The sequence below is a fragment of the Notothenia coriiceps genome, unplaced genomic scaffold (genome assembly GCF_000735185.1).
Source record: "Notothenia coriiceps isolate Sejong01 unplaced genomic scaffold, NC01 NC01_scaffold00009245, whole genome shotgun sequence".
NCBI lineage: Eukaryota > Metazoa > Chordata > Actinopteri > Perciformes > Nototheniidae > Notothenia > Notothenia coriiceps.
This window is the reverse complement of record NW_011341946.1, coordinates 434,229-448,225: the sequence shown is the minus strand read 5'-3', so window position 1 is coordinate 448,225 and position 13,997 is coordinate 434,229. Positions and strand designations below refer to the sequence as shown.

At 37.7% G+C, this 13,997-nt stretch overlaps 2 protein-coding genes across 5 annotated transcripts in view; one reads left to right on the top strand and one right to left on the bottom strand.

Annotated features, from left to right (window-relative positions):
• The window catches only part of LOC104945183 (solute carrier family 2, facilitated glucose transporter member 1), a 653,665-nt gene that overhangs the window by 426,627 nt on the left and 213,041 nt on the right, over nt 1–13,997 (top strand). The window lies entirely within an intron of this gene.
• rer1 (retention in endoplasmic reticulum sorting receptor 1) lies at nt 4,078–10,828 on the bottom strand. 4 transcript variants are annotated; one of them, XM_010770811.1, is made up of 9 exons: nt 10,721–10,757; nt 9,101–9,158; nt 8,709–8,790; nt 8,050–8,154; nt 7,537–7,633; nt 7,321–7,399; nt 6,293–6,428; nt 5,979–6,033; nt 4,078–4,595 (listed from the first exon to the last, which is right to left on the bottom strand). In XM_010770811.1, exons 3-9 carry the CDS (start codon nt 8,787–8,789, stop codon nt 4,585–4,587), a joined length of 564 nt encoding a protein of 187 aa, XP_010769113.1. In that variant the 5' UTR covers nt 8,790; nt 9,101–9,158; nt 10,721–10,757; the 3' UTR covers nt 4,078–4,584. The 4 variants fall into 4 exon arrangements, with proteins under 4 accessions (XP_010769113.1, XP_010769112.1, XP_010769111.1 ...); XM_010770810.1 differs by lacking the exon at nt 9,101–9,158 and having other exon boundaries at nt 10,721–10,828; XM_010770809.1 differs by having other exon boundaries at nt 4,078–6,033; nt 10,721–10,741.

The window sequence follows — 13,997 nt, the reverse complement described above, 5'->3', positions numbered from 1 at the left end:
AGATACCTAATTCGTAGATTACTTTAACCGTTAAAAACAATTCTCCAAGTGAGTACCAAAAGGCACCAGGTAAGGTGGTACTGTTGTTAATGGTTAATTTTATCCAGACAGAATTCATGTCCGCTCGCGCGCCACCCATAATATAACACTCTACTAAGGTGTACTTCAACATCGACACGGTGTTAGACTCTCTTTCGTTGTAACTTCTGAGCATTTGGTCCCACAGGGCATTTAAAGTAAAAAACTGTATTTACTTCAATTAGACTTGAAAAACAAGGGTGTAGCGACGCATCGCCGCCGATTTCTTCAGGTTGAAATGATAAAATTTAAGTTTTCGTAAGCCCAAACCTACTCTTACCACTGGGGCTGAGAACCTAGTATAAGACAATCAAACAGACCTTAGGTGTCAGCCACTACGTCTCCTTAACGAATAGTATAACATAGGTAGTACGGTTTAAGTAGTATGTTATCGGTTTAATTTACCGGTGTTTGTGCCTCTTCATTCAACAAAGGGAAGATATTCAAGGAAACTGAGCAGCGACAAACTAAATTTTTATGAAACACAATATGACAAATCTTTCCTGGTTACGCGAAATTAAATTTAAATAATTTTTTCGAACTTCAACAGGTAAAGTCAATGTGGTCCCGTATAGATTCCCAAGAATACATTTAATAAAGGATCAAATTATTTGTATACTTACCATGTGTGGGAAGACTGTAATATTGTCATTACATCTCCCTGATCCACAGTGCAGGGCATTGTGTAAGGCATGAGCGATGGCATACACAGCAGAATAAACGGGGAAATTAAAAGAAGGGTCTGCAGCAACAACATCTTTTGCGCTCAGGATGCTGCAGTTGCAAACCTGATTACAAGATATGTTTTGTGATGCATTTTCACAATAGGTACGTCTTCTGGAAAAATTGATAAAATCACTGAAACCAGGTATTGTCACTCTTTTTTCAGAAACCCCGATCACACTTCCAATATTTCTGATTCCTTTCTTCTTCGGGAGATTCTTGTTTAAGGACCATGCATCTGAGGCGATCCACACTTTTTTGGTGACATTCTGGTTTATTGCCGACTCAATGAGAGCCTCAGCAGTCCATTCAGGAGCAAACACAATGATGGCACCTATTCTATGTGCATTGATCTGTTTGAGTATTTGGGAGTGGTCTGTATATTGATTCAGGCCTTTGATGTATGCCAGGCAGATTTGAGTATCCTTAATCTTCTTCATGAATAATTCCAGGCCATTGTTGCCATAATCATCGTTAATGTAAAGGAAAGCAACCCAGTGCCATTTGAAGTGCAGCAGAATCTCAACAATTAACTCAATTACGTCTTTATTGGGTTGCACTGTTCGCAGGAAATAGGGAAATTTCTGTTTTCTTGAGAAGGCAGAACTAGCAGCCCCATAACTGATCTGTTAAAGAGTATTAGAAAACATGGTCACCATTTTTAGTGCCAAATTAAAAGTTACACAAAAGTGTACATAAAACTGATTTTATTATTTGATCCATTTGGAAAACTTACCATAGGAATCTGATTCATCATGAGAAGTGGGGCTACAGTCAGGGCCTTTGCGCTTGTATAAGGGCCGACCACTGCAATCACTTTGGACAGATTCTCGTGTGGTTCAGCCCAAGGTTGGACCAAGCCATTTGCTGATACGAAGTAAAAAATGTCTGGGAAATTGTGTGTATCTGAGCATTGGTCAAATATCTCATAGCCGAGAGATACGTTTGGCAGGAGGTTGGTAGAGTTATTGATTTCATCTACAGCAAATCTCATCAACTGAAACCTCCGATAACTTGAAGAAATTAGGGGTTTACTGCAGATAGAGAAAATAAGTTATGATTACATTCATTGTTCAAGTAAGTTTATTGGAACAAAGAATTCAAGTTTGATAATAAAGCAATAATACAATTATATTTGCTACTATCTATATATCCATTTAAGATAAGATAAGATGGATCTTTATTAATCCCCGTGGGGAAATTCAGTAATTTAACAGCAACAGGGTAAGGATGAAAAACAGGACAGCACAGATTCACACAGATCAATAAAATTAAGGATAAAATCAAAGATAAAAAAAAAAAAGGTAAAATAACTATAAAATAAGAAGTCAATTCAAAGGAACATTATATACATCTTTATGTCCAGTGATTGTGTCACATTGTTGACCCCTTGTTGTGCAGACTGATGGCATTTACCGGACCATTCATGTCTTTATGACATAGTCTGGTACACCAGGCGTTTTTCCTTATTTTCAACCTTGAAAGGTATCCCTCAGATGTATTATAAGACTCACCTGGCGCAGTCGACGGCTTCTGGTCTGTCATGAAAATCAGGATCACTATCATGATGAATACCAAAAAGTCCACCCAACAAATAATGTCCTTCCAGCTGAAACTCTGAGGCACTGCATTGAGCCAAGGCATGTATAAACATTCCCAGGAGACACAGAGAAACTAGAAAATGTTTCATTGTGCTAGTTGCCAACTGATCTGATGTGGACTCGGGAGTTGTATATATGCCTCGCTTGGATGAGAATAAACAAATCAACATGCAAAACACATCTGCACTCACAGTCCCTGTGATTTAGAAAGTATTCAGACTGCTTCCTTTTTTAATATTGCAACCTTATTATCAAAGCCCAATAATGACAAACTACAGAGTTGTAAAACATGTTACATAATATAACATATACTGAGAACCTTTACTAAAACACTAGCAATGTAGCTTAGGTGCCGACCATTTCTCTTGATCCTCTTTCATATTTTTTAAGTTTTAATATTGGAGTCTGGAATATGCGGTATAAATGAGTTCGAAAACCAAAGCAAAGTATTTAAATGTTACGACTAAAAAATGCTCAAAAGTTAGGTTAACTATTGATGATCTCAAGTCTCATCATTACAGACATAACCTTGGGTTGAAACCCATGTTGTTTTTTGCATGCGGTATAAATGTGTTATTTTAAATTCAAAACACTTTTTTTACTTAGCATAAATTGGATTATGACAGGAAAGCATAGTCTTCTGGAATCAATGAGCCCATATGTACTAATATGTGAAGATGTTGTCCCTATAGCCATTTCGTTGTTCATATAATATGGAGGTCATATTTTAAAACTTGACCCAAACACATAAAAATTGCTTTTGTGAGCTCTAGGTCTTTACAAGTGTAACATGCTAAGGTGTCCTCTAAGTAACTGCAGATGTTCTAAGTCAGGGGTGTCCAAACTTTTTTCACCGAGGGCCACATCCAGAAACATATACGAAGGGCTGGGTCACTCACTAGAGGTGAAGTGCCTTATTTAAGTTACGAGTTAGCACAATCAATCAAATTTAGGAATATTGTGATTGATACTTGACTATACTTCAACAAAAAAACAGCCTCCATCACAGCTCTCCATCGGGTTTCATGTATCTTGTTTGCAGTTCATCCCTTAAAATAGAAGCCTCAGATTGCTTATCATAAGAGGAAATATGAAGGCTCTATTTCAAACCTGTTATGTAAATAAGCTCTTGAGCTTTTTCTCATCAACTTAGATTTGATTAACAAATGTTGTCACCTTGAATGTTCTGAATTTATTTGGAAAGTGGGATGACATGAATACTGTGTAATATAGATACATATATATTTAGGAAGTACAATACAAAAGAAGCACAAGTTTCATTATACTTTTTGAATTAGCTGAGGGCCGTTTTAAAATTGGCCCGCGGGCCGCATTTGGCCACCCCTGTTCTAAGCCTATAAACACTCTAAACTTTCAAAGATTTGTACACAATGTGCTGAGCATGCGTATTAAATTGATCTACTGGTCCCCAGCTTTCAGGTAATGTATAACTACCATGTGGCGTATACTATTGAAGAGGATCATTTTCCTTCATATCACAGTTGCACCTTTTGGTATTACTTATCAATCATTTGGTTGTTTGGTGTGAAAGGTGTAAATAAATTGTGAACTGTACGAAAAGTTAGTCTAGGAAATAGACATCCAGACTAAATGTGTTGTCTGTCATTTACCTCTGCTCCATTAGTATCTACAAAATATAAGGCAGAGACAACTATGAGGTTTGAAGGGACACAGCCTCTTTAATAGCATTTGGAGTGAAAAAAATTACACTTAAGTTATTAAAATCAAGTTGTTGTTTATAACTGTAGCACAAGAAAACAATAACATGCAATCCATGAGAAACATATTTAATTCATCAAATCTAGAACCCAATTAACCTGTTCTGCTTTATCAATTTCAACTTAAACGGATTTAAACATTTGGAAACAGTATGGTAGTTGGAAGAAAAACGAAAATAAAAATAATCTCAAAAAAATTTCATATTTTAAAATATATATATATACAAATCCTCCAGACAACCCTTTGAAACAGACTTTTTACACAAAAATGTTTTGATCCCTTACTACAGTTCTGATCAAAGTTTAATAATGACAGATAATCCCCAGCAGTCAGGAGAAAAATGGAGAAAAAGAAAATCAACAGATTTATAGAAGGAAAAAAAAAGGTCAGATCACCACCCACTTCATCCATGTTATAATAAAAGCTCTCAATCTCTGTTTTCTTATGTTTCCTCTGCAAAAGAAAGAGAACAAAAGTTTGCTTGGAATGACTACATTTACCACATTTGTTTTAAATTAAACACAGATTATGAATTACTACAACAGCTAGTCAACATACATTGAATTTACCCCAGGCTTTGAAACCCAGATAAATGTTTCACAGAGGAAGGGGCGTTGGGATAAACATGTAATTGCTTTGACTATTTTCTCAGATTAGACCTCATTAAAAAATGGACTTCAATACTTGTTGTGCACAAAGAAGAAATGTGTATATTTTTGAATAATTATGCACATTTAGTGTTAAGATCTGATTGAGAATGACTTGCCATTTCAAGATAAATACAAAATAATTCCATAGGGGTGCTCAACGACATAGTATGGTCATCTGTTAAACTCTACAACAGCGCTAAAGTAGACGGAACCGATTTAAAAAAATGTAGACTACAGGCTACAGGAGGCTAAATGGGTTGGGACTGGTGACATTCACTTTGAATTATGCATTCAATGATGTGGCTGAATATTGGAAGGAAGTCCCTGTTAATCTTCCATTTTGACATTTGCTATACTGGCTATGTGAGAATCAGGAAATACACAGAGTTGTTGCAAATTCAAGATAGACACATTTAGGTTTATTTGTGTAATTGACCAAGAGATGAATTTTGATCGGTGCTTTTCTGCCTTATCATGAACGCATATTCAAGCGAAGTGTGACTAATGCTCCAAAGTGTCTGCATGGGTAGAGGACAACTGGTGAAGACACTTGTGAGTCGGAGCAGCACACTTTTATAACGATAGATGAAGTTATTTTAACTTGAAGACCATAGCTTTCCCTTAAGATTACTCACATGTTATCTTTCTAACAATAAAGACTTTCAATATTTAACTTGTTACAAATAATAAGGTACCAATATATTAATCAAAAGTTGGCAGATTTATTTCACTTGTGATAAGGAGATGTGCTGGAATCATTATTATTGAAAAAATAACAAAAAAATAAAAATACACTAATTTCACTGCAACTTTTTTCAGTGTGGTTCCTTCTTGGTGACTGTATACTTACCCCATGGGGTTTCAAAGGCAAAAGGCAGTACTGAGTCTCACCAACTACTGAACAAATGCAGACCTATCCTAAATATGAGGATCTGGGTCCTCGAGAAAAAAAGAAGAAAAAATATCTATCCCTCAATATACAAAGACTAACTCGAGCCATGCTGCTCATACGAAAACTTGTATTTTGTGTTATGTTTCCATGTTAATGTCCCGCTCATAAAAAAGAAATCTCTAACAACCCTTTTTCATTTCCCACTGGCTGTGACCAATTAATTTAAAATGAGAGGGAGAGGAAGGGTGTTTGGGAGGTTCTAACTAGCAAAAGGTTTCCCTGTCTCGTCCTTGCCTTTGTATGTCCTCTTCCCGTGTGTGAAGGGCAGGTATCTGTACTTGACCATATGCTAGAGAAAGTGGGGAAGAAAAGAAAGAGAATTAACAATAGGTCATTCTAGGAATTTCAAAGTTTTTTTATCAACTTATCCATTGAGATACATTGGCACAAAGGTTGCTCAACAGGTCGATAAAATAAAGACATCACAAGCAATGTGTTATCCAAAGAACACAGTTTTGTTAAACTGCAATGTTTGCAATTCACTGTGACTCTAGAACAGTGACAATGTAACCAGTGGCTGTATACTATACGTCAGTTCATGCATTTACCTTGATCTGCCTCTTCATGGTGATGCAGAAGAGCATGATGAAGTACATAACAAGTATAGGCCAGAACACTGGCACGTTGAAGGCTTCAAAAAATGTGCAAATCATGGCGATGACGATGCCTTTTGTCGCCGAATGCCTGCCAAGGAAAGTAACAGTTCAGAGAAAGTGTAACCACATTTGTGAGGAAGCATAAATCCACAATTGAACCGTTCCCTAAATGTGTAATGTTCGGCCAAAGGCTAAAATATGGTTTGGTTTGCAATAATTGTGGCAAAAGTAATGTTAGGAAGTGGAAACACATTTGACAAACTCTTGTCAATATCAACGAAAAGGTTGTTGGCTAAACATAATGCCCTAATATTCTAATGCATGGTAATTTCTCAGGTGCAGTTGCCACAGTGACAAATGATGAATTAACTACTCGGTACTATTTCAGTTAAATCAACCACATGGTCATTCCATGGAAAGATGAACCAACACATTTCTTTTCATACAATAGGCAAATGCAAACTGCATGAGGGATGCAAAACCACCTTTTCTTCTTCCTGCCTGAGCAAACAAGAGTACAATAGTTTGCATAAACACACTGCATGAAAGGTATACACAAAGTGTTGATGCTAGAACACATGTCGAGTTATGCTTAATTAGTATTTTTGTTTATCCACCATTTTTACAATTGCTGTACATTAACTGACACAGCGGAAGTTTTTCAAGAATTACAAGGATCAAATAAGTTTCTATGTGTAAGGTGTCTAGGAGACATTAATGCTAAGGACATGGTCAATGAATGACATGCATGAAATAGAGATTAAGTTGAGGAGAGGGTGCAAGATCACATATAGTACGGTTACATGCAAATACATGCAGCTTAATTCAATTAAACTTGTTTGCTTAATGCTACAAATTCGACTTCTTCTACAAATGAGCTCTGCATGGCTTAAACAGTGACCACACAGGTCATTCCAAAGAATTTCATTGGAACTCTGTGGAGGACAATTATAAATGGCGAGGCGATGAGCTGGACTCACCAGAATTTGAATTCAGGCAACCTCCTGATGAAAGGGCGGAACTCCTCGTTCTGCTTGGTGGGAAGGGATGGGCCCTCATCTGCAGGACAGAGAGGAACCAAGGCATGGATGTAAATCAAAAAGGTATATAAAGATAGATAATGGATATCTTACTGGCAACATTCCCACCTTACAAAAAACTGATTGAAATGGACAGTTTTCATTGTGTCAACATACCTTCGTCAAGCATTGAAGGATCCACTTTTGGCGATAGAAAAGCAATGAACAGGTTGAGATGGTAGATTCCCAAAGCATATGTTACTATATACCAACCCTGAAAAGCAACACAAGGAACATCACCACATTAAAAGGCTGTCTGGGCAGCCAGGAAACATGAATGTGCAGCTTTGTTAGTGAACATTTCTGACACAAATGATGAATAATCTCATGGAACCAGAGCGAGTAGACAAAAAGACACATATCAGGCATTAAACAGGCGTTAAAAGAAAACAAATCCAAATGCACAATCAACGCCCAATCCTTTAATCATTGCTCTAAATCAGCCATAAAGTGATTCTTACACAATACCGTACAACAACAGCATAAAGTTAAATAACTACTATTGTGTTTGTATTTGTAACAGCATTGCTTTTCTTAAAAATCTTTATAGATCTAATGACTAACATCTGTCGACTTCCCTCAGCACATAACAACATAGTACATTAAAACATGTATAAAATAAACAAGTACCTGTAGTATGTACACTCTGATCATGTAGATGGCAGTAAGTAGTAGAGTGCCTCCCCATCGCCCTAGGTGGAATGGCGTTGACTTGTCTAGCCATGACTGATAGACCTGTTACATAAAGGAAACAAAATGTAGTGAGGTAGAGAATTTAATTTAAGGAAACAAGTAACATAAAATCTTAGATATATCACTGGAGAGCCTTTGAAAAATATTTCACTTTATTAACTGAGCAATGCCATGACTACCATGGCCCTACTTTATACTAACCGAGTGTATATATATATTTTATTCATTTATATTATAAATCAAGTATCTCCTAAATGTATGAATTACTCTGAATGACAGACCAATAGAATAAGACCAATCAAAGGCCACCCTCCCACTTACAATAACAATACATTGATAAGGTTTCAGCACTGTTATCATAGCTGAGTTTGAACCTTAGGAAGCACTACCGAGTGGTTATTTTACATAGAAAAGGAGAAAATTACACCAGTTTCATTTTAAACTGCTTAGCCTTTAAGCAGAACATTGAAATATGTACACTTAGTATTAGTAGACTGGTTGCTTGAAACATATGCCATCCAGTGTTAAGGGCAGAGCAGCAAATGATTTAATCCATTATTATTTAAATTAATGTGATCTTTGCAATAGATACATACCTGTCCGACACGTGTGAAAAAGGCACCGACTACAGACGTTTTCCCATGGATTGACTCCCCAGCACTGTCCCCTTCTGACATTCTGATTAAATTAAACAAGGATTTTGATTAGTGGTGCATGAATAAAGGCAAGTCCTACTGAAGAAGACTTAGGGTGCAGTGTGTAGTTCCAATATATTGCGTGAACAAGTCTAGCATCTTCCACACTTGGGTATATTGGCTGATTTTTAAATCCAGGTTTGTAAGGCAGAAAGAGGGACGGTTCAAGCCTACATCATTATTTTTTTTAAGGAGAAAGACCCTTCAACACACTTTAATGATTGTTTACTGTCTTTTAAGTATTGTTTGACCTCTTAATAGGGATATACATGCAATGTAGGTTTTTGAAGTACCTTATTACCCTGAATTTGGGATACCACTTGAACAAGACACCTTCCCAAACTGTAACATCTGAAACAGAATGCAGTGCTTCTAAAATGAATAAAACTGATAGCATTATTAACATGAAATACTGCTATGCCTTCTATAAGCAATTGTATTCAGGCAATCATAATCATATCAAATCATAATCGCCTGTAAATATGAATGGGATTGTAGCAGTTAAAGGTCAATAATACCATAAAGTTAACAACATGAGGTGGATATAAATATCTACTGTAAAAAGCATCTGCTGTGCTTTAAGTCCGCCCAAGAAAACATGAAACCGCAGAAGAGGACATTTATATTTCTGTCTGTACACACCAGTACAGTATGTGTTTTCTAAATTGTGCCTCAACTCTGTGCCTGCTTTTCGATTGAGCCGACACATAACCTATCTAGTAAGACTACCATAGAAATCAGTGCCCAGATTTTTGGAACTGTACAGAGTACAATCTCTGTTGTTGTTTACTCTTCTAACTGTGATGAAGTAAATCCAGGTGGGCAGCTGTCCGATAGGCTCACATGACCAGTGCGAGAGATCAGAAGAATATCTATGCAGATTACGGAAATATGTGAATGGCCTACAGAGAAAAAACAATGAATCGTTCTATTAAATAAAAATAAGCAACATAACTACTTACAAAACTGAAATATATTAATTGGTGACATCTGTTAGCTACTTTCGCTTTGGACTTTTCCCAGATAAATTCGCCTCGTAACGAGTGGATCATGAAATGTCTGTAACGTTAGCCGGTTGCCCCATTAAACATTTGAAGCTTGGGTTTAGGTTTCAGATATTTGATTCCCAACTTGTACTGTGTTGCCGTATCGATTAAATACGCCATTTAATTATTATTTTTCACATGCAACATTAGCTTAAAAAACGCAAAACCGTGTAAAACTGTTCGTGGTTGTGGCTAACATTAGCTGCATAACTAGCTTACAGGCTTTTGGAAGTCAGGAAGGCAGCTAATAAGTCATATTTATCACAACACGCTCTTTGTGAAAAGCATGACATGGATACGATAAAAACGAATCATTCACTAACCTAACAAGGTTTCTTCAGTGATATTATTATAAAGACAATCGCGTTAGCTAACAAATTAGACTAGAAATGGCTAACTAGCCATCTAAAATGTGCATTGCCCTTTGGCCCAAATTACTGCTTGTATGGGTTATGTAGTTTTCGTATAGTCTCAGTTTACCCCTATTAGCCCATTAAGAGCATGTATGCAACAACATTTCCCACAATTCCAGCGTAACACCTATTATAACCTGTCAAAGGAAAATGTAGTTCGTCAATGATATATTTTCATTGCAATTTACATTCATCAGGAATACGTTGAACTACAAGTACCAGCAAGGAGTATGATAATCTGACAGCTCACTTCCGGAGATAGGGCACTACGTTTGCTGCCATTGCTCCACAGCTAGCAGCTAGCTCAGTTAGAAACCACACCGTTCCTTAGTAACCACACTCATTGAATGACACACTCGTTTAGAAATATGTTATTTTAGTTTCAATAGATGTCTGATCCTCTTAATTGTGTTTGTAATGGAAGTTAAAATATACAATGAAAGTTATTTCTCACCTGAATCGGCCGCTGTGTCACTACCCGGCTCTCAGCTAGCTAAACTAGCCACTTCTCGAGGAAACTGATGTGAACACGTCAGTACTTCCGCAAGGATTCAAGCTGACGGCAGGCTGGGTAGTAGAGCCCGGATAAAGATGAACTACTGAGAACCGCAGTGACGCGTCGTAAAACCCGGAAGTAAACTTCTTTCGGTTCCTTCGCGAAAAACCAATGCAAATTCTCCATAGGATTTTGGAAAATAGCTCGAAATAAGGTCTGTGGTTGACACACATTTAAGAGAGGGATCACGTTTTGTTCAGCCGGATGATTTCCACATGTCAACCCTACTTTTATAATTTTTGAATCATAAATCTAGTCGCCAAAAGCGAAATGCTAACGTTATGCTATAAACGAACTACAAGCCAGTACAGCAGCAGGGTCGCACGACTTCAACGTCACGCCAATTTAAGATCGTTTCAACTGACTTGCACTGAAACTGCACTTTGAACACTTTAAATATATTAACATTTTAAACTGTATACCCCGGTTATCTAGGCCCGTTTTGTTTAATGTATACCACGTTTATCTAGGCCCTTTTTGTTTTGTTTTATGTATACATGTCACACTGTGGGAAACGATATTTCGATATTTCTGGATGTATAATACATGTCGAATTTTTGACAATAAAGCTGAATTTGACTTTCGCGTGCTTGCATATTTTTAACAAAGCTTTTCATTTTAGCCACACTGAATTTAACTAGAAGTCATGGCTGTGTTAATTACCAGTCTGATATCGTTTTACAAAGATGACAAGAAGAGTCTAGATAGAGGAGAGAACCACAAGTCAGGACACGTTACAGTGCAGCCTAGATGAAGGTGTGCTTACCGGTGTTGTCAGGGCTAGCATGAGGGACTAGAGTTAATTTATTCACATTAATTATCATCAACAAATCAATTGTTTGTGTCACATGAAATCTTTATTAGGCAAGGCAAATTTATTTATATAGCACTTTTCAACACAAGGCAATTCAAAGTGCTTTACAAAAAATGAAAGACATTAAGAAAATGGCATTTAAAATCAGTCATTAAAAAGAAAAGCTAATAAAAATAAACATTAAAAGAAAAAATACATGGATAAAAGTTACAGTGCAGTCTAAGATATGAATAGTTCAATTAAAAGCAGCGACAAAAAGAAAAGTCTTCAGCCTGGATTTAAAAGTAGTAAGAGTTGCAGCGGACCTGCAGGTTTCTGGGAGTTTGTTCCAGATATTTGGAGCATAATAACTGTACGCTGCTTTACCATGTTTAGTTCTGACTCTGGGGACAGAAAGCTGACCAGTCCCTGAAGACCTGAGAGATCTGGATGGTTCATCATTTAGCAGGTCAGAAATGCATTTTGGTCCTAAACCATTCAGTGCTTTATAAACAGCAGCAGTATTTTGAAATGTATTCTTTGACACACAGGAAGCCAGTGTAAAGACTTCAGAACTGGAGCGATGTGATCCACTTTCTTAGTGTTGGTAAGGACTCGAGCAGCGTGTCTGATCAGCTGCTAGCTTTCTAATAGATTTTTTAGTGAGACCTGTGAAGACACCCATTGCAGTAGTCCAGTCTACTGAAGATAAAAGCATGGACACGTTTTTCCAAATCCTGCTGTGAACATTAGTCTTTAATCCTAGATATGTTCTTAGGTGATAGTAAGCTGATTTAGTAAACTGTTTTAATGTGACTGTTGAAACCAATAACTAATTTAACCCGCTGACAAGAGAGCCCACCTCCGAAGATCGTGACTGGCTGAGGGACAGACTCGGGGGCAGGTTCTCAGGAATTTCTTGGCTTCTCTCCCCCGAGCCAGAAGAGGAACACTACAGCTTGGAAACACTTACTGTTCCTGAAATTNTGTCTTGTGGAGTGACTCACTAAATTGAGTATACAGATTGAAAGTCCAAAAAAATAGAAGGAGTCGGGCGTCTGAGGTAGCAGCGGAAGAAATACACGCAACGATTCAGGAGCATGATGAACCACATGAAATTTCGTCGAGCCTGTAGCAATTGTTAAACGCTACTAAAAAGTTCCAACTGGCAGACATCATTATCACCGGCCGCGTGTTTGGTAGTCGCTGCATGACCTACCCCACGCCGACGCACTCACTTGACACAATACGTTCAGGCGTAGATCCTCCCCTAAAGATAAACCATAAGTACCGCGACATCTGGACAATTCATTATTTCTATGGAGTATGTTTCGGTGTTTAGCTTACAGCAGCCTGTGACGGCCAATAATAATTTAAATGTCTTCCTTAATGTAAGCAGTTATGAAACACCTGTTTGTGAAAGGTTATTTGTTTTCTTTATTGTTCGCATAGAAACCACTGCTTTCTGCTCACTGGTGAGTTAGCCTCTGAGTGTTAAGCCCATCAGGCTGGCAGCTGTATGGGCATTGCTCTATGGTAGCTGTTATTTGCACATTTGTAATCATGGGCAATGCATCCTTACATTGTTTAACTGTGAGGTGTTATCACATTCTACTCTGGAGAGCTTTTAAAGGTAAAAAAATAAACGGCATGATGGGATGTGCAGTACCAAATATGTAAAGCACTTTTTTGTTAATGTATGATTTGCTGCATATAAGGAATAAAACAAAAATCCTCTGTCGTACCATAATGAAATATCATTATTTTTGCATCGTGTCGTATCGCCCCGAATCGCATAATGTTGAATCAAATCGTATCGAACTGAATCGCAACAGGGGTGAATCGTATCGTATCGCATCGCCTGGTGTTTCAAAGGTATCGTTAATGTATCGTATCGTGGCAACGTATCGAGATGCGCATCGCATCGGCCTCAGTGATGGAGATGCACATCCCTAGTTTACAGTAGTCCCTCCTTCTTATTATACATCCATGTTGTAGTCCGCTGTATAGAAAACTGTAGTTTCCCCACTGCAGCAGGCGCACATTTATGACCTCCGCTGGCGCATCATAAACACGTTGGATAGTGAAAATGCAGTCGGATTCCCTAAAGTACCGCACGCAGTCTCTTCTCCTAAGTCCTTTTGAATTCTCCTATCCACTATCCCTTAACCCCGTGACGTTTCACTCAGAGGTCAAGGGATAGACGATAGGGTTAGACGTTAGGAGCTGATTTTTGGATTATCCGACCGCAACCTGAGACTGAGAATCTTATCTATGTTCCTGTAGCACCAAGTCTCACCACTAGATGGAGATGTTCCCATACAAAGAGCTTTGGAAGAACACTCGACATATTCAGGAAAATATCCTCAGCCTAATGCAGAA

Coding starts and splice junctions, on each gene's coding strand:
- rer1 (XM_010770808.1), bottom strand. CDS start 8,789: ATGTCAGAAGGGGACAGTGCTGGGGAGTCAATCCATGGGAAAACGTCT. Junction 8,155..8,708: donor TTTTCACACGTGTCGGACAG/GTATGTATCTAT, acceptor TTTATGTAACAG/GTCTATCAGTCATGGCTAGA. Junction 6,034..6,292: donor CCATGAAGAGGCAGATCAAG/GTAAATGCATGA, acceptor CACTTTCTCTAG/CATATGGTCAAGTACAGATA.